Source organism: Strix uralensis, chromosome 22 (assembly GCF_047716275.1).
Source record: "Strix uralensis isolate ZFMK-TIS-50842 chromosome 22, bStrUra1, whole genome shotgun sequence".
NCBI lineage: Eukaryota > Metazoa > Chordata > Aves > Strigiformes > Strigidae > Strix > Strix uralensis.
In genome coordinates, this window is record NC_133993.1 from 11,020,602 (window position 1) to 11,046,275 (window position 25,674).

The window sequence follows — 25,674 nt, forward strand, 5'->3', positions numbered from 1 at the left end:
CCGATCACCCACGTACTCAGTTCCCTCCAGACCTCCACCCCCATCAGCTGTCGTCACTGAAGCAGCCGGGTCTCGGGTAGCACAGAAGTGTCGGTGTAGGGGCCCCATCAGCCGCGTACCAGAGATGGAGAACGTTACTCCTTCCAGAGAGGAGCTTTGTCCTACAGCTCCCGGCGGGGGACAGCCTGGCTCTTCAGAACAGCAAGACAAGACCCTGGTTTGCACGAGCGCGAAGAAAAGCTTTATTGGATCTCTGAACGCAGCGCTTAGAGAACGGGTGAGGGAAGCTGGGGTGTGATAAAAAGAGAAGATGCTTTTTGTGATCTATGTAGCCAGAGCACATAAGCTGGAATCTTCTTTTGCTTTGCTCTGCGAGGTTTGCAGCAAACCACGCAGCCACCTCAGTGGGCAGCCTGGGTGATCTGCTCACGGGAGGAAATCACCTTCCCATCCTGGACCTCCTCAAAGATCGTGCGGATTTGACGGGTAGTTACAGGTGCTACAATGGAGAAAGAAGGAGCCGTTATTTACAGGGCAGGAGGGAGAAAGTGTCTTAAAGATTTTCAGGGGTAGATCTGTTATTCCCAACAACTGCTCAGAAAGCCAGTATAACCACCACATTCCTACCCCAAAATACTTTATTGTACAGCTTCAATCTGCACAGATAATCTTCTGAAATGTGTTGGTGTGTCATAAGAGTGGTTTATGTCAATTCACATTTTGAAAATACAGTAATAAATTTAGTAAATTAGGAGAAAGAGTCCGTGCTAAGAGGGTGGCTAAGGATATGACAGAGCAATGTGTGATCAGTGCTTCCGCCAAGACATGTTCTTACCTTCTTTCACAGACTGCGAGATGTAGTGGGAAGACATGCTACAGGAGGAGAAAAGAGACAGAATGGTCAGAAATGGAAAAAAAGTGAGTAGTGTCTAAGACAAAATCATTATTTAAAACCCCGCCTTTTCTTCTTGTACCAGTATGTGATTAAAATGCCTTCTGGAAACTGCCTGGTGTCAAAACTGAGAGGAGGAGACTGGTGAGGGTGAGTGTGTGCCACGGGGACCCAGACATCCGGCAGCACGCGGCCGGCCCACAGCGAGCAGCAGCGGGACCCGCTCCTGCCCCCGGTCAGAGGGACGCTGGAGGGGGGGAAGAGGATCCCGGGGATGCTGCAGCGCTGTGATACCCACGGGGCTGTTCTGGACTAGGACTGAAAAGGGAGACCCTGTTGCATGCTCTGGGCCAGGAAACAGGCTCACAGCAGCCTCCAGCACAGGCAGGTGGTTCATTTTTTATTTCCTTCGCTATCACCCGTCTCCTCCTGAGCCGCCCTCCCGAGCGGAGCCCCTCTACGTACTGGGCGTCCTCGCCCTCCAGGAGCCGGCGGTACGTGGCGATCTCCTGCTCCAGGCGGCATTTGACGTCCAGCAGGACCCTGTACTCGTGGTTCTGGCGCTCCATGTCGCAGCGCAGCTCGGCCAGCTGCTCCTCCACGCTGGTGATCAGCCCCTGCAGCTGGGCCAGCTGGGTGCCGTAGCGGGCTTCCGTGTCGGCCAAGGTGCCCTCCAGCGCCGCTTTCTGCGCAGAGGAGAGGGACGGGCTCAGGGGGGGCGGCGGGCGGTGGGGATGGGAGCGCCCCTGCGTCCCCCGGCCCGCGCTCCTGCGAGCCCCCCGCCCCGCAGGGAGCCGGCCCCTCGTACCGTGCTGAGCTGGGACTGCAGGTCGATCTCCAGGCTCTGGATGGTGCGGCGCAGCTCTGTGATCTCCGTCTTGCCGCTCTGGAGCTGCTCCGTGTTGATGGCCACCTCCCGGTTCAGCTCTTCCGTCTGCGAGGAGGCAAAACCGTGCCGTTACCGCCCCGGCGAGCGGGCACAGCCCCGGTCCCGCGCGCCCCGCGGCACTGCCAGCTGGCCGGCTCACCTTGCTGAAGAACCACTGCTCGGCGTCCCTGCGGTTCTTGTCCGCCAGGCTCTCGTACTGCTCCCTCATCTCAGCCAGGATCTTGGTGAGGTCGATCCCAGGAGCAGCATCCATCTCCACGCTGATCTCTCCACCCACCTGCCCGCGCAGGGCGTTCATCTCCTGGTGCAAAAGAGACACATCTTCATGCAGTGCAACCACCAGCGTGCAGAGATGTTCCTCTCAGGTTAGAGTTCTTCAGGAATGGTGGCATCCTGCAGCAGGGCTTTCTGGGGCAGTTCAACAGGGAGCAAACTGGGGCCTGTGCTGCACAATCACAAACAAAATAATCCAAATTCTTAAGAAATCTCCATTTAAGTTAATTCTTTAGAGAATAACTCAGAGCCTGTAGTTGGCTTCGTTTCTCAGGAGACAGACCTTCCAGGCCTGAAGCTGCTGGGATTGTTAACAGATCTCTAACAGCTACACTGGACGTTACTGAAATAACAAGTGGTGAAGGGCTTATACAGGCTCCGGAGAGGATGAGCGGTCAGCCAGAACGCATCATCTCTGCTCCCTTACCAGCACCTCTCATCTGCCCTCCCTGCAATTCTCAACTCAGCACAGTCTTAAAGGTTGGACCTGACCTCATATTTCTGGGCCCAGGCTGGACTTTTTTGAGCCTGGCTCTGTGCTCACCTCCTCGTGGTTCTTCTTGAGGTAGGCCAGCTCCTCCTTCAGGTTCTCAATCTGCATCTCCAGGTCAGCTCTGGCCAGGGTCAGCTCATCCAGGACCCTGCGCAGGCCGTTGATGTCGGCCTCCACGCTCAGGCGCAGAGTCTGCTCCGTCTCAAACCTGGGGACACAAGAACAGTCACAGAAGGTGCACGAGATCTTGCCCAGCTGGGCACAGAGCACCTCGGTTTGTTGTTCGCTTCCTCCACGCCGCTGCTGGCATCGTGGCAACACTGCACGACCCCGCTGGTGCGTGGAAAACCCTCTGATGGTGAGCGCTAGTGAATGCAGGGGCACGGCTGAGAAAACAGCGCCCATCTCAGTCCATAACGTCACCTTGCTCCTGATAGCACCGGGCCTTGTCACTGGGCCTGGGCTTTGCTGAGCTCTACACACAGCCTAAACGCACAGCAGAGGCACAGGGCAAGTTCTCTGCACAGGAGAGGTCGTAACGCAGAGGAACAAGCAATGGGAGTAAAATAGCAAAGTTTTGGATGGACGGAAAACAATCCCTAAGCCCCTGTAAGATTTAGATTACCATCTGCTTTGGAAATTGCACCTTCATTTTGAAGGCTTTGTTTCCGTGTTGCCTTTTTGGGGTTTGGATGGGATTTTCTCCTCATTTCATCAAATGTCTCTGCAGACTTTGCTCTGTTTTTCCAGTAAATGTGGCTTACTTGGTCCTGAAGTCATCAGCTGTCAGCCTGGCGTTGTCAATCTGCAGGAGGAGGTTAGCGTTGTCAACAGTGGCCACCAGGACCTGGAGAGGGGAGGACAAAGACACAGCACTGAGTGTCAGGAACTCCTCCTGGCTGCCCGAGGGACGGGAGCACAAGGGAGACTGTTGGGACAGGAAGAGTTTTGGGGAAGCTTGGGGCTTTCTTCGCAGAATCAGGACAAGTGAGCCACAGCTGAGACTCACTGCAGGAAGGGGCTGATTACTCTGTGACCTCCCTTTCCAAAAATCCGTCAGTAAGTGTTTCAAAAGGCAGCATGAAGCCACGTAAGATGCGTGAGATCGGATGCTGGCGTTTGTTCCCACGCCTCAGGCAGGTGCTGATTGTGCAAGGGTCAGGCAGGACTCACCTGCTCCCCCGTCCACAGCCCCCCGGGGCTGCTCTGCCAGGACAGATGGACCAGGAGGGTGTTTGTGCTTGGCAAACCTTGTGCCCATTTGCTCTGGGATGGATTTAATTTCTTGACTGCAGAAATGGAGCAAAATGCAGTGAGCAGGTGCCTAGAGCTTCTGATTTTTATATTACAAACCCAGGAGCAAACAGTCCACAGTGGGAGAAGATTCAAGTCAGAGTTTGGGAAGACGTCAGTTATGGGGCCAAGGAGAGGGAGGGAAGGTGGATTCCCTGCAGCGCTCCTGCAGCCCCAGCTGTACCTGCCTTCCTTCCTGGTTACTGGGGGCAATTCATATGTAAGTAAGAGAAGAACACAGTCAACTCTTGAGTATTTCCTCCAAAATGGGGTGGTGGCAATCAAATCAGATCTGAGAGAAATCCCCCCCCCCCGCCGAGCTGCCTGGGACGGTGGGTTTCCATCAGGCCTGGCCCTGGGGCAGGGACTGCCAAAAAGAGGCAAAAAAGCCGTTATTGGTCAGTTCCATCTTTTTAGCATCTAAATCACATCAATAGGGAGGAGCTGAAACAAGTTTGCAGATTCTTTGACTGAATGTTTACAAATACAACATCCATGTTTCACGGTGTGTGCACACCCACAACGTGCCCTGCACGTTCATTTAAACCTCCCCAAACACACATTATCAAGGCAGGTCTCTTATTCTTCAGTTTGGCATTACGTCCTTTTACAGCTGCTTCTTCCAGTGAAATCTGCCTTCTTTCATCTAGAGGATGAAATCAAAAGCTGACATTGAGACATCTCTGAATTTCCAGCCTGGTGCTCTGCATGTGCATCTGAGATGCTTTTTACAACATAGTTAGTGCTTACTAATTACAGAGGTAGCAGTTTGGGTTTCTGCCTCCTCTCTGACAACAAGGTGTCCGGCTGTGTTAATGGCAGCATCCTACCTTGTTCCTGAGCTCCTCGATAGTCCTGTAGTAGGGGCTGTAGTCACGGTCTGGACCAGGTCCCTGCTTCTTGTACCATTCCCTGATCTTGACCTCCAGGTCCGTGTTGGCCTCCTCCAGGGCACGCACTTTGTCCAGGTAGGCAGCCAGGCGGTCGTTGAGGTTCTGCATCGTCTCCTTTTCGCCAGCCGGGAGGATGCCATCGCCGCCTCCAAAGCCGGCCCCAAAGCCGGCCCCAAAGCCAGCCCCAAAGCCAGCCCCATAGCTGCCCCCAAAGCCACCGCCGAGGCCCCCTCCTACGCTGCTGCAGTAGCTGCCCCCATAGCCACTTCCGAGCCCCGAGACAATGCGGGAAGAGACAGAGTAGCTGCCAGAGGCTCCGTGGACGCTGGGGGCTCTGTACCCTCCGCCCCCCACACGCACGGAGGAAAGCCTGCTGGAGCCTCCACCCAGGCCACCAAGTCCCTTGAGGGAGGTGGAGGAGGAGTATTGCCTGACAGTGGTGGTGCTCATGGCGAAGGCTGGTGGGGCTGGAGGGCTGGAGAGAGACACCCGGCTCGGCAGCGCAGGCAGCGAGTGCTCGCTTCCCCCTGCCTTGGAGCCCTTTATAGCCGGGGCGGGAGGCGTTGCCGGTGCTTTTCGTCACCCCTGACAGCCAGAGCCAAATTCCAGAATCATCATTTTTCTCTCCCCGATTTCAGGTCTTTTGTCACATCCCACTAGAAGCACTACGGCACACTCGGGATCTTCTCCTTCCGCTTTAGTTCCCGGCACCCCGCGTGATTCAGACCCAAGCTCCTTGCTCGTGGCTATGTTTTACATTTCACTGTTGCACCTGAGACGCGGAGCTGCTCGCTCCAGCTCCACCCCGCTGCTCCTTCATGAAGTAACACAAGTGAATCCTCTGTGATATGCCAAGTTGCCCGCAAGTGTCTTATATCATTAAAAACTACAAATATATTTATTTGGTTTTTCAAAGAGTCTAAAGCCAGCGAAAGCTGCTGACTTAAGAGCTCTGCGCATCCATAATCTTTATATGGGCCGACCCAAAGCCAGATGGAAACTTTCCTGTCAGGACCTCTGTCCCAGGACAAGCACAGACCTGGCGGTAGTTGTGTACTGATACTGTATTTGGCAGAAATTGTGTAGCTCAGAAGAGAAGAAACTTCAGGCTTGCGTACTGGTTTAGGGTGAATCTCTCTGCAGAGACTGCAAAGTCCCTACAACAGTGGGTTTTCGGGCAGTTTAAAAGGCAGGTGCCTGATGTTTCCCAGTGGCACCTGCTTTGCTGCATCTCCTTTCACAAACTCCACAGAAGCAGTCTGGGACTTCTAAAAGATTTGTAGAAGCTAAAAACTCCTGTGCCACTATTCCTTCTATCTCATTGCTGAGGCAAGTTTTAATGCTGAAATAGTCTAGATCAGAGAAAAAGAATTTGAAGCTGCGTTGGACGCCCAGTGCCAGGGCGCGTCACGTGCAGCTTCTGATGGTGATCGATCCTCCTCAGTGCCCGTGCCTGCGTGCAGAGAGGCTTCTTCTGCAGAGCTGCAGCTGCCAGACATGACGCTGACGTAATGCAGCAGGACCAGCGGCGCCTGCATCAAAAGTACTGATGGGCAAAGCGCAACCCGGGCAGGAACGCCACGACCCCCGGCGCAGCGGCGGGTCTGAGCAGGGCGAGGAGAGGAGCTGCACAGAGGTGAGGCAACGCAGCCGCCCCGATAGCCACGCCTGCATCGCGCTATTAAGGGATTGAGTGTAGTGATTATAGTAATGCAGCTGGACAGGTATTAGCGTGAAAAAAGCAGCAGAGAACCAGGAAGGGATACACTGCACTGTTTTATTCTTTGTTGGGAAAAAAAAAATCCCTTTACTGATGTGGCGCCAGCTCTTGCAGTACACAGTGGAAAATCGCACACCCAACCTGCTGGGCTGCCTGGCTCCAGCGATGTCATTCTCCGCTAAGAGAAGTTATTTTTTCTTTCAGGAGAGGTGCCTGTGAGGTAGTGAGTGTTAGAGGGATTAGGGACCCTTTTGTGCTTTCTCTCCTGTCGTGATCTCCTTCCTTCCCAGGGCCCCTCTGGCTGTTTTCATATTCTAATGCAGGTAACTGATGCTGGAGCTGTTGGGATGTTCCCAGAGCCTCACCCTTGGGAATTCACAGTGTCTCCTTTCTTTCGTCTGTTCTCTGAAGGACACAATAACAACAACTCTTTATCTGCACCACTGTTAGATCTCAAGGACTTAGCAGGGAGTCATCTTCTCTTTCTTTAGCAGCTCCAGGAGAGGTGGTGTGATTCTTCTGGGCGGCCACCCAGGAAGCAGCTTAACCAGAAAGAGACTCCAGATGCTCCTAGTCGAGGGCTCTGGTCCCCGGGCAGCGCTGCCTCCGAACCGATTGGCTTCGGCTTTGGATTTCTGACTCCCCAAACTGCAAAATCTGGGGATTTGGGATGCGCACGTGCCCCATCCCTCAGAGAGCTGGGGGAAAGGAGGGGACCTGGGAGCAACCCGCCGTGCAGCCGCCTGTGCTCAGCTGCAGCGCAGGCCTGCGGCAGCCTGGCAAGGTGAGGATCCGTGCTGCGCTGGCCCGCTTCCCTCCGCAGCGGGGGGTACGGGGTTGCCCAACAGCGTCGTGTGGGAGCTGTGTGCAAGAGCCATCCCTCAGCCACCCCTGCTCTGAGCTTTTCCAGATGTGCCCAATTTGCTCATGTTTGCTCTAGCAAACACCCTCCTGCTCCCGGCAATTCCCATGTTGGCCGTGAGCCCCTCACGTGAGCCAAAAACTGTGCTGTGAGTCCCATGCCCCCACTTGGGTCACCTTCACATTTTAGGCCAAGCTACGAGTCAGCCTGAAGATGACAACTGCCTTAAAACGAGACAAAGCCCTGCACAGCCCCACAGGCAGGGAATACCTGGATTTAGGGCTTTTCTTTCTGTATTATCACAGCCTCAGCCCACGTTTAAGCTCTTTTATTCCAGCTGGCACAGGAGCCTAGATGGAGGTCTGGAGATTGTCCTGCAGTATCAGCTTTTTCTGGTCTTTTCTGATCGACGCTCTCGCCAGTCAGCTGCTGCCCTGACCTCTGGCTGAGCTCCTAAACACTAGTCCCCAAACCAGCCCCACTCTCACATGAGAAACCCTTCGCACAAAGTTCCCCTTGCGCCGGCTCTGTCGACAGGGCGTGATTATACAGAGGAGCATGCGCCACTTCAGCTATTTTATGTTACCAGAAGAATTCAATCTCCCAGGCTCTCCTGAAACACTCACCCACAATAAATTCCCTTGAGATAAAAACAGAAAACACATCATAATGTTCAGGAGATGGTATCAGAGTCTGTTCCAGCAAGAAGCATGCCAGAGATGCTATCTCTGCCTCAGGTGTGCTGCAGGGGGAAAGAACTGATCTCCTGGGGTTGGGGTTCGCACAGGAAGGGAGGTGAAATTACGTGTTGGGAGTGGACAAGCAGTGCACAGAGTAACCCGGGGTGGTGAGGGCTGGTGTGAAAAGGCCAGGGTCAGTGTGTTGCATTTGCCTCAAACAATAGCGCTTAATTGTGCTTTTAATGCCATGAATAAGAGCTAATTAGGAGTCATTGGGTTTCCCCTGTGGGGCAGCTCCTCCCCGGTGCCTTTCCCAGCAACGCACAGCTCAGTGGAGCCCTGGGAAAGGTGTCTCCTGCATGTAAGGAATGGCAGGCATGAGCTTTACCCTCGCTGACAGGTTTGCTCTGTAAGTTTGAACAACACCAAAATGGGTAACAAATATATCAAGGCGTGGAGTGAAATATGCTGTCTTTGTTTCTATCTATCTCAGCTGCTGATTCTTTATCATCTGCTGGGACGTGTCCTGACAGCCCCCCGCCATTATCTGGAAAAAAGCGATCCTAGATCTGTTACCAGGAAAGGAAACTTCACGGGGTGTGTGCAATGGAAACTCCCTCCAGGCAGGCTGGGGGCACGTAGCCACCAGCCAGCGAGCCCAGCTGAGGCTGGCCCCAGCCGCAGGGTGATGGGTGACGCTCACCCTGTCGGGTGCCCTCCTGCCCACCGTGCTGCAGAACGGAGGAGCGACAGGCTGCGGCCTCGTCCCGCTCGGCTGCAGGAGAGGAGGCAGCCGTGGAGCCAGCGGGGCCAAGGGCTGACTGGAGGAAGACGAGGGGAGTGACCCGAGTGTCCTTCTCCGGGCTCCAGACCGGGTCCTGCCCGTGGTGAAGCCAGACCTTGCTCTGCCTGGTGGAGGTCCCAGGGCCACAGTGGGCTCTAACCAGCCCTTTCCCCGCTTGGTGAACGTGGAAGAGGGTGATGCTCCTCCACGTCAGGTTGTGCCCCAGGCTCTTTGCAGAGCAGCGGGTGAGGGCCCGGCCCTGCGTCATTTGATGCTTCACAAGCCACCTCCGCCAGCGAGCTCCTTGCTGGAGCACAGACCCGCTCCCCGGCCTGAGACCCGCTCGGCCCGTTTGGGCACAGCCTGTGCCAAGGAGATGCCCTTAGGGGAGTGATTCCCAGTGAATCAGCGCCGCGAGCGCAGCCGGTTCACATGCTCCGTCGCTCGGCTGGGAGCCGCTCGGGCAAGGGGCTGGGCAGTGCAGAGCCCTGCGGGTCTCTCTGCTTTCTTCGGGGCCCACAGACCAGTCTGGCACTAGACGGTCTTTCAACAGATCGTTCGAGCCCTTCCCCAGGTCCCGCTGCAGTTATTCACCCTCGCTGTGACCGTCCATCGTGCTGTCAGCTCACCCCCCCGCCGGCCGAGCGCAGCTCTTCTGCCACATGTTTTAGCCGTAGCGACACTGAATGGCTCTTGGTCTTGGCTCCGAGGCCTGGCTCAGCCCTTCTGTCCCTGTGTGGGGATGAGGAACCCACTGCAGCAAGCGCAGTGCTGCGAGCAGCTCAGCTCCCTCCTACCCTGACGGGGCTCTCCGGTGACATCCCAGCTCCTGCGCTGCACTGGGGCTCGGGCCAGTAACAACACATGGGGCCATGGACCAGAGACGGGGATTCCCTGGTTCGCAGCCCAAGGGACGAGCTGCTCCGCAGGGCCTGGGACCAAGGCTCCCCGGGGGCGTCTCCGAGCTGCAGTCAGGGGCACGACCAGAGTCATTCCAGCTGGCGAAGGGAGGACAGACGGACAACAAATCAGTGCTTGTTTTGCTCTATACAAAAGAATATTTATTGTGTCTGGACAGATGCAAACTCCCAAGCTATCACAAATCTCTTTAGCTCTATCTCCAGAGCAAACTCTGACCTTTGAAGTTTCCCATGTAATTTCTTCAGTGTCTGCCTTCCAGATAGCAAGCGGCTCTCGCACTTCCTCGTGTCTCATTCTGCCAGTGTGGAAACACGATCACACCCCGTCTGTTCGTTCCTCTCCCCTCGCTGAGCACAGCAGAGCAGGCAGGGAGTTGTACGTGTTCCCGTGCTGACTGTAGGCGACCAACAGCGGCTCCCGCATTCGTTCTGTGCCCACACCCGCTGCACCTACAGTGACTCCAGGCCACAGACGGGAACCCCGGCCTGGGGACACCCGTGACGCTGGCGGCGGGGTGAGGCAGGTGCCAGCATCAGCCTGGAGACCCTCGTGCTCACAGAAGGGCACGAATCGTGGTTTTCTTCCTGCTCCGGGGTGCAGCCAGTTACACCGACAGACCCCAGGAGGATGTGCCCGACGCGTTGTTGGTGACGGGGACGCCACCGGCCCCGTGACTCCACCGGCCCCGTGACTCCTCCTCCGCAGCCTCTGCCGACATTTACTGCCCTCCTGCTTCCAGGGCTTGTCCTGGCCTCTGTGCAGACCCCCCCATGCACACAGCCCCGATGCCACAGGGCACGAGCGATGGAAACAGCCCCCTCGGATGGTGCTTTTCTTGCACTGTCCTCAAGGGAAGCCCCTCTCCCAGGTGGGACCCTGGAGAAGGGCTTTGCCGTGTGCTGGTCCCCCCCCTCGCTGATCTCCCCTCCTGCCGCTGCTCGAGGCCCAACAGCTGCGGTGGCTGTTGCCTGTGAGGAGGCCACGAGGCTCCCGCCATGCCCCGGGTGCAGCAGGGTCTGGTCACCTTGTGCAGGCGGGGGGATGGCGGGGGAGCTCCCGGGAGCCACCGCGGCCGTGGGGAAGGGCAGGGGCTGCCGAGCCACCAGCCACCAGAGCGCTGGGGCGATGCCCCAGAGCAGCCCCTGCAACCTGGCTGCGCTGTCGCTTCCCACACCGTTGTAATTACTTGGCTGCTCGTTAATCCGTCCTTGGCAGGCAGTTTTCTGAAGTCATTAACAAGACCGAAACAGCCCGTGCTGTGGGGGCACACGGTCCCCAGCCACAAACCACCCCCCATCCATCCCTGGGTTCCCCCCCGAGACCCAGAGCCCCCCAGTCCCCCCCAGTGGCTCTGCCAGCCCCCGCTGCAGCCCCGCTTTGCTGCTCGCCCTCGCGCCGTGGCCTGCGGCTGCCCTGGCTGGAGGCCACAGCCCCACCTTGGAGCTCTAATGATTTTCTGTACACGAGTTCAAAGCGAAGAGCCGAGGCCGGGCTGTCAGCCGGGTGTCTGGCATGAGGCAGCGACCTGCCTGGGCCTGGCACGGCGCTCGGCGCCCCGAGCCTCCCGATACGCAACAGTAATTATGAGCCGCTGCTTCGGAATCGGCTCTTTTGCCTCGATGATTTTTTTTTAATCCAAATCTCTGTGCTCCACCAGTCACTGCAGGGAAAGCGCAAATGCTTGTGATTAAACTCCATCCCCGTTTCACGACGCCGTACGGGGCCTGTGCAGCCTGTGCCCGTTTGGGGTGGCGGGGGGGCTCGGCTTGGCCGGGACAGAGACCCCCGGGGCCGTGGGGTGCGTGGCGGGGCTCTGGGCTGGCACCGCCCCGGGGCTGCGCTGGGGGTTTGCACGGGGGGGGGAGGTTACACGGGGGGGGGTTACACGGGGGGGTTTGCACGGGGGAGGGTTACACGGGGGGGGGGTACACGGGGGGGTTTGCGCGGGGGGGTTCCCCGGGGTTTTTCCCCCGGTCCCCGCAGCGCCGGGCGGTGCCATCGCTGCGCACGGGCGCCCCCTGCTGGCGGCAGCGGCGCGGCGGGACGGAGCGCGGCTGCGGGGCCGGGGCGGGCGGTGCGGGGGGGTGCTGGGGGGTGTAAGGGGTGCTGAGGGCTGTGCAGGGGGGTTCTAGGGGGTGCAGGAGGTGCTGAGGGGTTCAGGAAGGTACTGGGGTGTGCAGGGGCTGCTGGGGTGAGCAGGGGGGCGCAGGGGTGCCCTGGGGTGTGCAGGGGGGTACTGGGGAGTGCAGGGGTGCGCCAAGACGTGCAGGGGGGTACTGGGGGGTGCTGGGGTGTTCAGGGCTGTGCAGGGGGGTGCTGGGGGTGCCCCAGTGCAGGCAGCCATTCCCTGCCTGCGTCCTGCCAGTGCTGCTCCCCGCAAAGGGCTCCTGAGCGCGGGGGACATAGAACCCACAGCCCCCACCTCGTTCAGGGGCCCCGGGGTCCTGTCCTGGCCGTCCCCCAGCAGCCCCCCAGCCAGGCCGAGCCTGCACCCACGCCTGGTGCAGGCAGAGCCAGGCCTAAGCCAGAGCTGCTCCATGGCTGGGTCTCGCGCTGAGCCGGCGCCTGCGTCCTGCCAGGCAGAGCTGAGCCCTCGCCCTTCCTGGGCGGGGAGGGGAGGAGGCAAGTGAGTGTGAGCAAGTGTGTCAGGGTGTGCACACGCGTGTGCGCGCGTGTCCGTACGTAGTTCTGACTCGTTGCCGCAGATGGCACCACCGGCTGCTCCCCGCGCCGCGAGGCTGGCAGGGAGCAGCCCTCGGGCAGCCCGGCTGCGACAGGGTCTCAGCTGCGAAGGGGTCTCGGCTGCGACGGAGTCTCGGTGGCCGCTGTCTCTGCCCGGCTGCAGCCGACGGCCCTCGGCCACGCGCCTGTTACCGACCCCCAACTGCCCAGCGCGAGTGTGCAGGGGCCCGGCTGTGGCGTGCGGGAGCAGCGCAGGGCTCGGGCTCAAGCGGTTCCCCTCCGGGGCTGCCCTCGGCGTGCTCGCCCCGAGCCTCTGGCCCCGAGCCGCCATGCCGGGGCCCTGAGGCAGCTCCGGCTCCAGCCATGCGGCTGCACAGGCCTCCCCCGAGATGGGCCAGACACTGTCAGCCCCACGCAACGGCCTTTTTTGTGACAGCCCCACGAGCCGGGGCCCTTTGGCATCTGCTGGCACCCAGCTCCCAGAAATAAGTCCACTGGCCCCGCGGCAACGTCCCGGGGACGGTGTCTGCAGAGCTGGTCAGGGTGAGGGATGTTTGGGGCGAGGGCCAGGCCAGGCTGCAGCCCAGCCTGTGTCCTGCGTGGCCGGACTCCTCCCCCAGAGCCAGGGAGGCACCTTCCTCCTGGGTCTGCTGAGCCCCTGGCCGGGACGCTGCCCGCTCCGGCGAGGGGAAGGCTCTGTCCCCTGGGTGGGGACATGGAGGGCAGCGTGTGGGTGTCCGGTCACCCCACGGGATGTCCAGGCTGGAGGGCACGGGGCCCCACGCCTGCAGGAGCCCACTGGGGTGCACCCACCCAGCACCCCGGCTGTGGGTGCTGCCCTCCTCTCCGCCCAGCCCCTGCGGCCCCCGTGAGTCAGCGGGCGCGTCCCTGGGGCAGGAGGGGACATGTGCGCGGCGGGGACGGGCGGCTGCGTCATCCCCTCTTGCTCCCATGCCGGGGGCTGGGGCGGCCCAGCTCCAAGCTGAAACTTGTCTGACAGTAATTACAGGGGAGGTGAGGACTTCAGAGGATTTGCATTCCTCTCGGGCCACACCTGGGAAGGAACTTTCACCATCAGCCAGTTCCTGAGAAATAACTTTCCGCCTGCGCGGCCCAGACCCAGCCCTGCCCAGGGAGCCCGGCGGGCTCAGGGGATGGGGAGGGGGCTCCTGTCAGCTCCATCTCGGTTTGCCCCGGGTGCTGCAGACAGCCCCGTCCCCTCTGCTGCTGCCCCGGGAGCTCCCGCAGGCTCTGGCCGGGGCTGGTGCCTCCGTTCCCCGTGCGGGGTGCGGTGCAGCTCAGTGGGGTCCGACTGCACGTCCCCAAGGGGTCAAAGCCTCTGGGTGGTGGGGACTGGAAACTGGGGGAGTTTGCACCGGCATCCCCAGGAGCCTCATGGGTGACCAGCCAGGCCCTTCACCTTCGCTCCGGCTGGGGTGGGCTCCCCAGGGGCTGCCCAGGACACGGGGCTGTTGTGAGGGACGGGGGGACGCGCTGCAGCAGCGGGGCTGTGTCTGCTCAGGGCGCTCCCATCTGCCACAGCCAGGACGCAGCCGGTGGTCCCCGAATTACAGCCAGGGCTGGGCCCACCAAGCCCCTTCGGACACATCCCGTCCCTCCCGGCTGCTAAACCAGTGGGGAAGGACCAAAATCCTTCCTGTCCCCTGTGTCTTCCCCTGTCCCCCATGAGCATGGAGAGACACAGGCAGCCAGTTCCCTGGGCCAGCTTTGCTGCACAGCCCTTGCCAGAGCCGCCTGCTTCGTCCTCCTCCAGCCCCTGCCGTGCTACCCACCCTGTGCTGGTGACCTGGCACCGAGACACCATGGGATCACTGGGACGCCGGGACTGCTGCTGGTACTGCTGGTGTGTGCTGCAGCAGCCCGAGCTGAGCACCAGTAAAAGCTGTTGCAGGAATGTGAGCGTTACTGCAGCAAGGCTTCGCGCCCAGCACCGCTCCGTGGCTCGCTGGCGAGAGCAGGGACGCGGTTGACAGTGGCCAGGCCAGCGTGGCCCACGGTGCAGAGCCGGCACCGCCAGCCGGGCACCAAACCACGTCCTGCAGCACGGGGCCTGGGGCTCCACGCACCGTTGTGTGTCCCACGGCACGGGGCTGCCCCACGCTCACACTGCGGTTCCCGTCCTGCACGTGTCCCCCCCGTATCCCTCGCTCTGCAGATGGGGCGCTGGGACCCCCAACAACAACCCTGCCAGGGTTTGGAGCGGCGGCTTTGCAGGGTCCTGGGGCTGCAGCCCGGCAAGGGGAAACAGGCACCATTTTGGCCGCCTCCTGGGAGCTGCTGGGAACGGGCGGCGTCAGCACAGCACCAAGTCCAAGGTGTTTTGCAAGCAGGAGGGAGCAGGTGGTTTCCTTATTCAGCAGCGCGGCGGGGCGGCACACCCGGCTGCCAGGGCGGCGGCGCTGACACGGGCGATGGGAACGCGCGGGCAGGCCCCCGCCTCGCTAATCACAGCCCAGCGCTGGGCGTGGGGGCAAGTGGCGGCAGGGCCGTGGCAGCGTGGCCGTGGCAGCTGAAACAACGCCCGGCAGCCGCACCTGCAGCTCAGCCCCTCGCCTGCCAGCCCCGGGGGGGTCTCCTGTCCCAGGGGGGTTGTGCTGGGGGTCGCTGGGCAGCCCCTGTCTGCTGGGCTGTGTTTGCTTCCAGCGAGGCCGGTGGGCTCAGAAGGGCAGGGGGAGGCTGCGGGGGGTGTTTATTCCTGCTCCTGGTTACAGAGCAAAAGCAAAGCCTGAAATTCAGCCGGAGCCTGTCCTGGAGCAGGAGGGCGATGGGGGACGGGGAGCAGGGCAGCGTCTCCACCGCCGACCTCAGCCCCACAGGGTTTCACCCAAACCCAGCCCCAGCCTAGCGAGAACCTGCTGCTGGGGCCACAGGGCCAACACCAGCCCCGGCACCCCAACCCTGGGCTTCCCTGCGCCCCCGAAACCTGCTCGACCCACCGGCCCTTCCTGCCCCGCGCCAGACCAGCTGCCGTGGCTCTGCCTCCGTGCTGAGCCCGTGGCACGAGCGCAGCAAATTCTGCAGCGGAGCCGCCTGTGGAAAGGCAACGGCTCCATCTTGACCTGGTTTTCCAGGGAAGCCCCACGCCGCGCGCGAGCAGGGTGGCTGTCGGGAAGGCCGAGCATGCGGTGGCTGAGCAGCACCGTTACGGCAGCACCTGGACGGGGGCTGCAGCAAACCCCCCCCTGCAGAGAGAGGGGCTTTGGGGGCCGATGCAGATGGAGCACCGGGAGGCCCCAGCCCTCAGCGCTGCCTGCAGATGCCTGGGGGGGGGCAGATCTGGGGAGATCCAGGGTCCCCTGGGGAGGGCACATCCCTGGTGTCATCTCTGGGGTGCTGCTGCGGGGTGAGGCCCAGCAGGTCTGGAGGCAGATGGGTGCTTGGCTCCCTGACGTCTCATAACCAGGCGAAGGGGCTGTGGCCGAGCTGTTTGCCAGCTGCACCCCCAGGCACAGCCTGCCGAGGCTTCCCTGTCCCCCGGCCCTGCCGGCGCACCCCGGCTGCTGAGATGAGGGGCCCGAGCAGCTCTGTGCTGCCTGTCACCAGGGCACAAGCTAAACACGCTCTCGGGGTGCCAGGAGAGCCCCGGGCAGTGCGAATGGGCAAGGCAGGACCAGGCTAAGATGAGCTGTGGCTCCGGGCTTTGCAGCCACGATGCCCTGAAGGACCTCGGGCACCCCGGGGCCTGGTGTCCCCGCAAGGGTCCCTCTGCCACCGCAACCTGTGCTCTCTGCAGCCCGGCTGTGCCCACAGAGCTCCCCCTTCCCCGGGGCCAGCCTGTCCCCGTTCAGGTCTGGGCTGTGGGACACCAGGACCCCGGGACACCAGGACCCCAGAGCCGCTGGCTCCTGGCTGCCGCGGCCAAGTGTTTTGTAAGAGGCAAATCTCTGCAGCGCCGGGCGTCGTGCCGGGCCGGGGCGGCTGGGCTGGGCTCTGCCAGCCATGGGCAATAAGGAGGGCTGGCTGGCGGCCAGTGTTTGGCCCTGAGGGAGTCGATGTGTGTAGGCAGGGATGAGTGTGCCCGGCCGCGGGGCAGGGAAGGGGCAGGGCTGAGGCTGGGGGTGCGTGGGGACGTGCTCACACCCCTCGCAGGTTTTGCCTTGTAAGTGAAATATGAACTGGAGCGAGGCAGATGCTGACCAAGGTGTCTGACCTGCCCTGCTCCTTCTCTCTGCTCCAGTCAGCAGAGCTGGGGCAGCCGGGCCCTGCCTTGTGCTCACCATTTCTGCTGCTGTTACCCTAAATATCGCCTGTCCCTTTGCCCCTGGGTCAGCGAGAAGGGGACTCAGCCCGGTGTCCTCTCCCTGTCGCACAGGGCAGGGGAGGACGCCTGAGCCGTCTGCAAGCTGGGCTGGTTCCTCCCTTGGCCGGAGCGGGAGGGTGACCCCAGCCTAGCTGGGATGCAGGGGCAGAGCAAGGCAGCAGCAGCGCTGCGGGGAGGGAAGGGGCTGCTCCTCGTGTGGGCCCTGGAGCCCCCCGGACACGTGGGGAGAGCTGCACGGCAAGGCTCTGCCCCTCTGCCCTTGCCACGTAATGGGGGACTCCACTTTGCTTCCCGTTGTCCAACAGCAGCACGGGGCCGTGTGGGGGGGCTGCGGGGGGAGGGTCTCGCTGCTCTTCCCAGTGCATTCAGGGTGTCCCCACACCCGGGCACCCAGTGTGGCAGGAAAGGGCCCAGACTGGGCCGTCCTGGGTCCACAGACATCACCAGTGCTGGTGCTGGTGCTAGGGGTGAGCTCCCACACGCCAGGAGCTCAGCAGGGCCCTGCCCGGCCCTCAAGACTTCCAGCAAAGGCCCTTCCCAGGGTCTCCCCGTGGCCCAAATTCTCTCCCTGGCACGGAGCAGGGAGCTCCCTCCGGGCTCGGGTGAAGCTGCCTGGCTCAGCCAGAGTGGAGGGGGGAGCCGCAAGCAGGGGGGCCACAAGGCAGGACTGCGCCATTGCCCCTGCCCGGCTGAAGGGCGGCAGCAGCGGGAGGTGAGTTATGTCCCGGCTGAGCCCCCGTGTCCCCAGCTGAGCCCCCGTGTCCCCGGCTGAGCCCCCGTGTCCCCAGCTGAGCCCCCGTGTCCCCGGCTGAGCCCCCGTGTCCCCAGCTGAGCCCCCGTGTCCCCGGCTGAGCCCCCGTGTCCCCGGCTGCTCCTCTGCCGCACTGGCCAGCCCCCCCACAGCGCAGCGAGGGAGCGGCGGGAGTTGGGCCAGTGCCTTTGCCCCTTCCCGTGGCACCGGAGCCGCTCTGCGTCCCAGCAGCGTGGCCCAGGTGTGATGAAGAGCAGGACGTGCCTGGCAGGAGCACGTTTGCTGGCGTGTGCAAACAGGCGGTGCCAGGCCCGACGCGCAGAGCTGCCGTGCAGGGGCAACCTGTCCCCCCACCCTGGCACGGCCCGATGCCGAGGCTCTGAGTCAGCCCCAGCGCTGGCTGCGCCTGGTGCTGGCAGCGCCGTGCTCCCGTCCTCCATCAGGAGAGACTGAATGCAAAAATCTCTCCCGGCTCTCCCTGTCCCGGCTCCTCGAGCTGCCCTCGCTGCCTGCTCTGGGCCCCTCCGCTGCAGAAAACCCCTCGGACCTGCTCCCCGTCACTGAGCAGCGGGGAGCAGCCACGGGGGGCCCAGAGGTGTCTCAGGGGACGGTGTGGCCGACGCGCAGGGGTCACTGTCCTGCTCTCCACCAGACACCTGCAGAGCTGCTGGGGACCGCAGGACACCCTGGCAGAGTCTGCGCTGCCCAGGAACCGTCTGCCCCGGTGCAAACCCCCCACGGCGCCGCGGGCAGAGCAAGGCCGGGCAGAGCCGAACAGACGCCGGCGTGCTGAGAGCTGGGCAGGAGCGCAGGCAGGGCACTGCCCGGGGGAGCTACGCCCACCCTTCCCAGTCCCTGCCAGGTTGCTCCAGGCTGATGCCAAACCCCCAGGCGAGGGCTGGGGCCGTCTGGGTGCTGGTGACCCCCCCAAGGTGACGTTTACTCGATGTGAGCTCCGAGCAGTGTGTGCACGGGGTCCTCAACCTCGGCCGGGGGGAATGGGTGCGGGCCAGGCCTCATCCTGGCCCCATGGGAATGATGCAGGACCTGGCCGGAGCTGCAGCGGAGGGTGCAGCACCCCTTCTCTGCAGGAAACCCGGGGGGTCCCCGAGCCCCTGCGACAGCCCTCAGCACATCTGCACCCGCCTGCAGGCGCTGGGCCCAAGCCCGGAGGGACGGCACAGCTCGGGCTGCAGCCCCCCACCCCGCTGGGGCTCCCCTGCGTCCCCCACTGCTTGTGCACAAGTGCAGGCAGGGAGAGGCTGAGCTGGGCTGGGCTGGGCTGGGCTGGGCTGGGCTGGGCTGGGCTGAGCCCTGGTGCTCAGACCTCTCCTGGCACCTCGCGGAGAGGAGAGGTTTCACAGCTGGCACTGGGAAAGGCCGAGAGGGAGCGGTGGGGAGGAAGGCCCCTGGCAGGGGACGGGAGCGCGAATAAACACCATTAGGGAGCAGTAACTGTACCCCAGGAGCGAGGGGCAGGGGAGGGGGCTGTGCTGGGACACACGGGGGTCGCACCTGAACCCCTCTGAACGTCCGGGCAAGAGCGTGGGCAGCACCGCCATCCCAGGAGCCTCCCGCAGGCCACGGCCCCGCCGCAGGCGGGCAGAGATCCCTTCGCTTGCTCCTCACGTAAACACTTCCAGGGTCTGCAGACTCTGGGGCGTGAAGCGCCAGGAATAGCTGTGTCGGGAGAGGGAACGTGGTGCTCGAGCAAACAGCCCGGGATCCCTGCGCTGCCGCTGGCCCGGTGACCGCCACGCTCACCCCGGCCAGGCCTCGGCTCTTTCCAGGAGCAGGTTAATCACCAGGGCTGACGTCTGTCAGTGCTGCCTTCGCTGATTAATGGGATCAAATGCTGCACATCAGAAATCCAGCTCATCCTGAATCCAAGTCTGTGCAGTCACCCAGAGGTTGCAGGAAGGATGTTAGAAGAGAAAAGCTGGTTTCTAGGAATGTCCCAGCCCGGAGGCATTTCTGAGCTGCGGGAGAAGCAGTAAAGCAAAACGCCGGGACGATTCCTTCCTTTCTGCTACGCTTGCCAGGGGTATCAGAGGGGCACCAAGACCCCCAGCTCAGAGCACAGGGTGAAATGGCCTTGCAGGACTCAAAAGAGAGAGACCCGCAGTAAGCCAGGGCTGGTCGCCCCCTCAGGAGCCCCCATGAGCACCCAGAACCGCTGTGGCAGGACCCCGGCTCACAGGGTTGAGCTGCTTCACCCCAGGGTCACCGGCCCCCTCAGCGTTTCCCCCTGAAATCCTGGGGTCTAGCAGGAGCACCGACACCAGGCAGCCCCTGCCCTCGCCCTCAGCGTGTGTCCTCGCTCAGGGGCCGCGTGTGCCGCTCACTGCTGAAGGACAAGGTGGTTCCCAGGAGCCACCTCCAGCCCAAAGCACAACGGCAGAGCCCTCGACCGAGGAGCGGTGACACAGGTGTCGCAGGACACTGACTGCTCTGGGCCCTCTGCTCCTCCTGCTGACCCAGAACCAAACCTGGCAGCTCAGCAGACACTGCCAGGGCCCCACGCACTGGGATTTTCCTGTGCACAGAGCCAGCGTTCTTTGCCAGGCACTGGCCATAAAAAAACCTGCAGCAGCTCGGTGCTACCTGCCGGGATGCTCTTGCAAAGGAGATCAGCATTGCCACCTCGTGGGCAGCCCGGGAGGAGGCAGCTCCTCGGGCAGGCAGGGAGGCAGGAGCAGGTCGGGACCGAGCACCCAAAGATGGACTGAGGTGAGGAGGGTGCAGGGAGCTCAGCCCGGCTGCCCCGCTGAAGCCACCCAAGAGAGCAGGGGCCTGCCCTGAATCCTGCTCTGAAGGACAAAAAATTGACGTTAAGATTTCCCTGCTAGTGCTCGGCCCATCACCAGCCATGGGCTTAGCTCTGGTGTCTAACACACACTCACCTCTTCTGGTATTTTACCAAAGGCTCTGGGGGTCCAGTGGCGAGGATACAAACCGGGATGTGTCGCGGGGCCACTGTGAACCTGCAGCGATGCTGATAAATGGCCTCTCTGGGGCATCCCGGGCACCCTGGCCCAGCCAGACCTGTCTGCCCACCAGCAGACGTAAGACAGGAGGTACCAGTGACTCTGTCTGAGCGTCTGGCATTGAATACGATAAACGGTCCCTTTGCTGTCACAAGGACTGAAACGCCTCCAGCAGAAGGATGCAGTGTAAATCTCTCATGGCTTCTCTGCTGTCTGGATACACCACCATGCAGCTGCTAGAGACGGTTCTTTTTATGGAGGAGAAGGAAAATCTGATCAGAAAAAGAGGAGAGACAAGAGCCATCTGCTTGTTCATGATGGCCGTGGAGCAAATTCACATTTAGATGAAAATTTAAGCCAGTTCTCCAGCTGATCTGTCACATACAGACATACAAAAGCGACAGATGCTTTAGAAACAGAAGTGAGACTGAAATACAGCAACGCAAATTATTCTTTCTACCTAGTGCAAGATAAACAATTCGCCTTTATCTTAAATAAAACCCCCAAGAATGATGCAACATCTAAGCCATGTAATAGCTGCCAGGACCCACAGATGGCAGCACACCCAGATGCCAATAAACTGTCAAAAATACGTAGTGTTTCAGAGATGGCTCCCAAAGCAGGGCAGGAACACCTACACAGCGAGAGCTGAGGCCACAGGAGATCTAAAAGGAGCTGATAAGCTCCAGGATAAACGATCCGCAGCCCAACAGATGCAACGCAGTAGACCCAGGTCTCCCTGGGGGCAATGTTCCCGCTCTGAACGCGGCTCTGGCCAGCTCCCAGAGGAGAGTTTACGCTCCATCTGGATCTATATCGCTTTTGACCCCATTAATTGTGTAGGAGATTTACTGTTCTTCATATCTGGGGTTTCAGTGTATTTTTAGAACATGCAATACATCTTTGAGCTGGATGTGATGTTCATCTGCCAGCAGCCCCCGCTCCGCAACGTGCTGAGCCAGTGCTGGGAGTCTCGTCGCTTTGCGAGGGGCTTTTGGCCACACAGCAGGCACCAGGAAAGCGATAGATTGTCTCTCCTTCGCGGTTCATACTGAGCGCTGAGACCCAGGCTCCTGGCCCCCGAATTAGGGCTCAGAAGCAGGATTAAACGTATCTGGTTTTGAAGTATGTTCAAGCACATCTCCATCCACAGGGCTCTGAGGCAAGGACCAGACCTGGGTCACCAGTTCCCAGAGACCGGGGCTCTGGGGCGATGACCGGCGGCTTCACCCCGCAGTCCCGGAGCCCGTGGCCAGCGCAGGCTGTGAGCCAGCAGCTGACGTGATCCCTGAGGGACCCCCCGCTCCAGCTCACATTTGGGCTCGTTGCTCTGCTGAAAACTCCTGAAAACACCTTGAGCTCAGCACGTTACAAAAGGCCAGACTGGCCCTTCCCGAGCGCCGTGACCAGGGTTACGGGGATGTCCCGACAGAGCCAGACCACCGTGATCGCCCGGCTGAGCCGGGGAGGCGACGAGCCGACACCAGCCACGTGGCACCGGCCACTCAGGACAGGAAGTGAAGAGGGACCGAGTCCACCCTGCAAGGAGGAGTCACCCTCGCCAGGGTCCGACTGCCTGAGCTGAAATGCATAAGAGCAAGGGGACTTGTTTCACATATTTAAAAGAGAAAAAAGCTTCTTTTTCTGTCAGATTTGGGTGTTAACGTTGAGCGTTTTCCCTTTGGCATTGAGGAGCGCCCAGGCCCACTCAAGAACATGGTGTTCTGCAGCACCCTGGGGTGCTCAGAGCATCTCCCTGCCAGGCAGCCTTGGGAAATGAGAGCAGAAGCCTCATTTCTGGCTGCACACGGTCCCTGATCGCTTCGTGCAGCGGCATCACGGGGCTGCCCGAGCGGCTTCCGCAGGCGCGTCACCCGCAGGCACCCGCGGAGCACCCGCCGGGGCGGCCGGAGCTCAGCGAGGGCCCGCACAAGGCCACCGGGCGGGCAGCGTCACCCGCGGGCCGGCGGCGCGGGGGGTGACGGGGTGTTCTGAGCACCGGGAGATCAACCGGGCCCTGCCCGCGCCGCACGGGCTGGCGAGCAAACCCCTCGTGCACCCGCCGGCGCCCCGAGGGCCCCGCTGCCGCCTCCGCGCGGCCTCCAGCGGCTCCCGGCCACGGCAGCGCGAGGGCTGCGGGGATGGGCCCGACCCAACCACATCTCGCCGCCGCCGGCTTCGCGTCCGTCCTGCAGCCCTTGGCCGCGGGGCCGGCGCAGGGAGGGGGCCCGGGCACCGCGGCACGGGGGGTCCCGTCCCACCCCGGGGATCCTCGCGCCCAAGGGCCGCCCCCCAAGGCCCTGTCCCACCGCGGGCCCGTGACGCACACCCCGGGGCCGGGCCCCACGCCAGGGCACCGCTCCCCCCGCCCCGCCGCAGGGCTGAGCTCAGCGGGGCAGCGGCCGCGGGCGGGGCCGGCGGGGCCCTGAAGGTCCCCGAGGCCCGGTCACGGCGCAGCGCCGGGCCCCGCCAGGCTCCGGCCGCCCCGCGCATGCGCCGCCCGCGCGAGCCCGGCCCCCCCCCCCCGCCCGGGCCTCCGCCGCGCACGCGCCCGGCCCCTCTCCGCCAGCCGGGCGCGGCCGCGCTCGCCCGTGCGGCGTGACGCCCCCGCGCGGCGGCCAATCACCGCCCTCGCTTCCCGTGCGTGCTGGCGTCACACCGCAGCCGTATATAAGCGGGCGGCGCCAGTCCCGCCCCCCTGACAGCGTCTCCAGCCGCCGCCGCGAGAGCATCCTCCGCTGAGAGCCGCTCGCGCCGCCGCCGCCTCCGCCGCCGCCTCCGCTGCCGCCGCCTCCGCCGAGGGAAGGGAAGGGAAGCGTATCGTATGTCCGCTATCCAGAACCTCCAACCCTTCGGTGAGGCCCTTTGTGCGGCGGTGGGGCCGGGCCGGGCCGGGGGAGCGGCCTGGCGGCCCCGCCCTGAGGCGGCCCCGCCCCGTGGCGCAGTTGCTATTCCCGGGGCCGGTTGCGTCAGCCGCGGGGGGGGGGGGGGGGGGGGGGGCGGGTCCTGCGCCTGACGGGCGGGCGGGCTGGCCAATGGGCGGCGGGGCGGTGGCGGGCCGGGGTCTGACGGGCGCTCTCCGCAGACCCCTTTGCTGATGCAAGTAAGGGTGATGACCTGCTCCCTGCCGGCACTGAGGACTACATCCATATAAGGATCCAGCAGCGGAACGGCAGGAAGACCCTCACCACAGTCCAGGGCATCGCGGATGATTACGATAAAAAGAAACTGGTGAAGGCCTTCAAAAAGGTGGGTGCTGCCGGGCTCAGCTCCTGGCCTGCGCGGGTGGCGGGGGCTGTTTGGGATGTGTGTCGAGCTAAGGAGGCTCTTCTCTTTGCTGCAGAAATTTGCCTGCAATGGAACTGTAATTGAGCACCCTGAATATGGAGAAGTGATTCAGTTGCAAGGTGACCAGCGCAAGAACATATGCCAGTTCCTCGTGGAGGTGGGTCTCTGGGGTCTGTGCGGGCTGGCGGAGCGTCCGGCTGAACGTGGGGCTGTGCTCATAACCGCCAGGTTCTCATTGTAGCGTCAGCAGAGCAGGCTGATGGAGGAAGCTCTTTCTGTTCTTCTTGAAATTCTTGGTCGAGGCAGATGCCACCCGGCAAGTTTTGCGCCTGCAGTCTAATCTTCGTCCTGTGCTTTAGGGGGGAGCAGAAGTCTGGCGGTTCCACAGCACTGGGGGCATACGGGTGTGCGCAGAGGCCTCTCTGCTTCCCTGTGCTGTAAGGTGCATTTTTTTTCTTGCAGATTGGACTGGCTAAAGACGACCAGCTGAAAGTCCATGGGTTTTAAGTGCCTGTGGCTCACTGAAGCTTTATGCAAGAAGATTTCCTTATCATGAAATTCCCATCTGTCCCTTGTCATAAGTTTAAAACCAGCCAGTTTGTGTAATGTAACAATCTTGGGTCCACTGTTCAGTCTGGACTAGTGTAATTCAGTGATGTAATAAACTGACACGAGCCCATGCTATCTCGTCTTGCTGTCCCTCATTTAACAGAGGTAAATCGGGCGTTGGGCACGGTCCAGCCTGAAGCCAAAAGTAACCAGATGGTCCAAGTTAAGCCAAGGGACTCGGCCTGTCAGTCCGGAGACCGTCCGCATCGCTCCTGGGTCCAGCTGCTCTTCGTGCCGATGGACGGGACCTCCCGCGGGCCGGCCCCGCGCCCCCCCCGCGACACGGCGCCTTCCTGCCGGGCAGCGCCAGCCCGGGGCGGCCGGGGGAGCCGGGGAAGGAGCCACTGAGGAGCGACGGCCAGGCGGGATGGCGGCAGCTCGGGGCTGGCCTGGGTCCCCACGCGCCCCCCCAGACTGGGCTGGCGTCCCCCAAGGAGCCCCTTGGGTTAAACTCCTGACAAGGGATCGATTCTGGACTAACGCACCGTTGTAGACAGAGCCGCGGAGCTTACGTGCCACTAGCAACTGCCGCCCTGTGAAGTAACAGGTTTTTGGTTTCATTTTTAATGTGTTATGTAATGTATTTAAAGTGTTATTTAAATAAAAATGGTTTTCAAAAGCATTTGCTTGGTGGATTCAGTTGCTTTCTGGAGCCGCAGTGCCTTGTTTTCTGGAAGCGGTGATGCCGCGGGCTGGGAGGGGCATGGGGGGGTCACGCAGCCCCCGGGGGCTCGGTGGGGCGCTGGGGAGTGGTTCCCCGTGGGTGCTGTACCCGGGGGCAGTCGAGTCACCCCTGTCCTGGGCCGCAGTCAGCCCTTGTGCTCGTGGCACCCTCAGCCTCTGGCAGGGCCAAACCGGGGCGCGGGGCGGGGCTGGCACCGCATCCAGGTGTGGGCTGGGGGCGCCCTTCTCGCTGAGCCCCCGCCAAGCAAGAACAGCATCACCTGGGGTCCAACGCGCCCTGGCAGAGCAGCTCCGGGGGTGGGCAGGGCCCTTCTGCAGAGGAGAGACAGGAGCATGCAGGGGGGCTGCGAGTCTCCCCCGGCCCGGGGCAGCTTCCTCAGATCACCAAGGACCCACGAGTGCACCGAGGGGGCAGGTGACCCCGAGCCCTGCAGCGGGCGGGGGCAGCGTCGAGGCTCACGCGGGGATGTGTGTCCGTGCCTGGGGCCTGGCGCAGCGCGGGCTCTGGTCTGCTGCTGCTGCTCCAGAAATTCAACTTCCCCTGCCTGCGCTGGGGCCTTTTGGGGTTCCTCCCTGCTGGGGGTCACCCGGCTGCTCGCAGCCGTTCAGTCGCAAGAGGGAGGCACTGCCTCGGCCCCAGTTCCTCTGCCAGTGCGGCCCAGGCTGGGCCAAGGCCAAGGACTCCTTAAGC

The 25,674-nt window shown here is 62.0% G+C and overlaps 2 protein-coding genes across 2 annotated transcripts; one reads left to right on the forward strand and one right to left on the reverse strand.

Moving 5' to 3' along the window:
- Positions 1 to 218: 218 nt before the first annotated feature.
- On the reverse strand, positions 219 to 5,183 carry LOC141953541 (keratin, type I cytoskeletal 14-like). The gene is made up of 8 exons (XM_074892175.1): positions 4,671 to 5,183; positions 3,312 to 3,394; positions 2,599 to 2,755; positions 1,921 to 2,082; positions 1,701 to 1,826; positions 1,358 to 1,578; positions 836 to 873; positions 219 to 499 (listed from the first exon to the last, which is right to left on the reverse strand). Exons 1-8 carry the CDS (start codon positions 5,181 to 5,183, stop codon positions 402 to 404), a joined length of 1,398 nt encoding a protein of 465 aa, XP_074748276.1. The 3' UTR covers positions 219 to 401.
- Positions 5,184 to 23,087: 17,904 nt separating this feature from the next.
- On the forward strand, positions 23,088 to 24,374 carry EIF1 (eukaryotic translation initiation factor 1). Its single transcript, XM_074892170.1, has 4 exons — positions 23,088 to 23,257; positions 23,488 to 23,651; positions 23,746 to 23,847; positions 24,153 to 24,374. The coding sequence occupies exons 1-4, from the start codon at positions 23,227 to 23,229 to the stop codon at positions 24,195 to 24,197; spliced, it is 342 nt and encodes a 113-aa protein (XP_074748271.1). The 5' UTR covers positions 23,088 to 23,226; the 3' UTR covers positions 24,198 to 24,374.
- Positions 24,375 to 25,674: the final 1,300 nt, after the last annotated feature.

Excerpts from the sequence above, each read along its gene's own strand:
- LOC141953541 (XM_074892175.1), bottom strand. The coding sequence starts at position 5,183 with ATGAGCACCACCACTGTCAGGCAATACTCCTCCTCCACCTCCCTCAAG. Across the intron at positions 2,756-3,311 it reads GCTGATGACTTCAGGACCAA|GTTTGAGACGGAGCAGACTC; the intron begins GTAAGCCACATT and ends TTGTGTCCCCAG. Across the intron at positions 1,827-1,920 it reads AGCAGTGGTTCTTCAGCAAG|ACGGAAGAGCTGAACCGGGA; the intron begins GTGAGCCGGCCA and ends GCCTCCTCGCAG.
- EIF1 (XM_074892170.1), top strand. The coding sequence starts at position 23,227 with ATGTCCGCTATCCAGAACCTCCAACCCTTCG. Across the intron at positions 23,258-23,487 it reads CCAGAACCTCCAACCCTTCG|ACCCCTTTGCTGATGCAAGT; the intron begins GTGAGGCCCTTT and ends CGCTCTCCGCAG. Across the intron at positions 23,848-24,152 it reads TATGCCAGTTCCTCGTGGAG|ATTGGACTGGCTAAAGACGA; the intron begins GTGGGTCTCTGG and ends TTTTTCTTGCAG.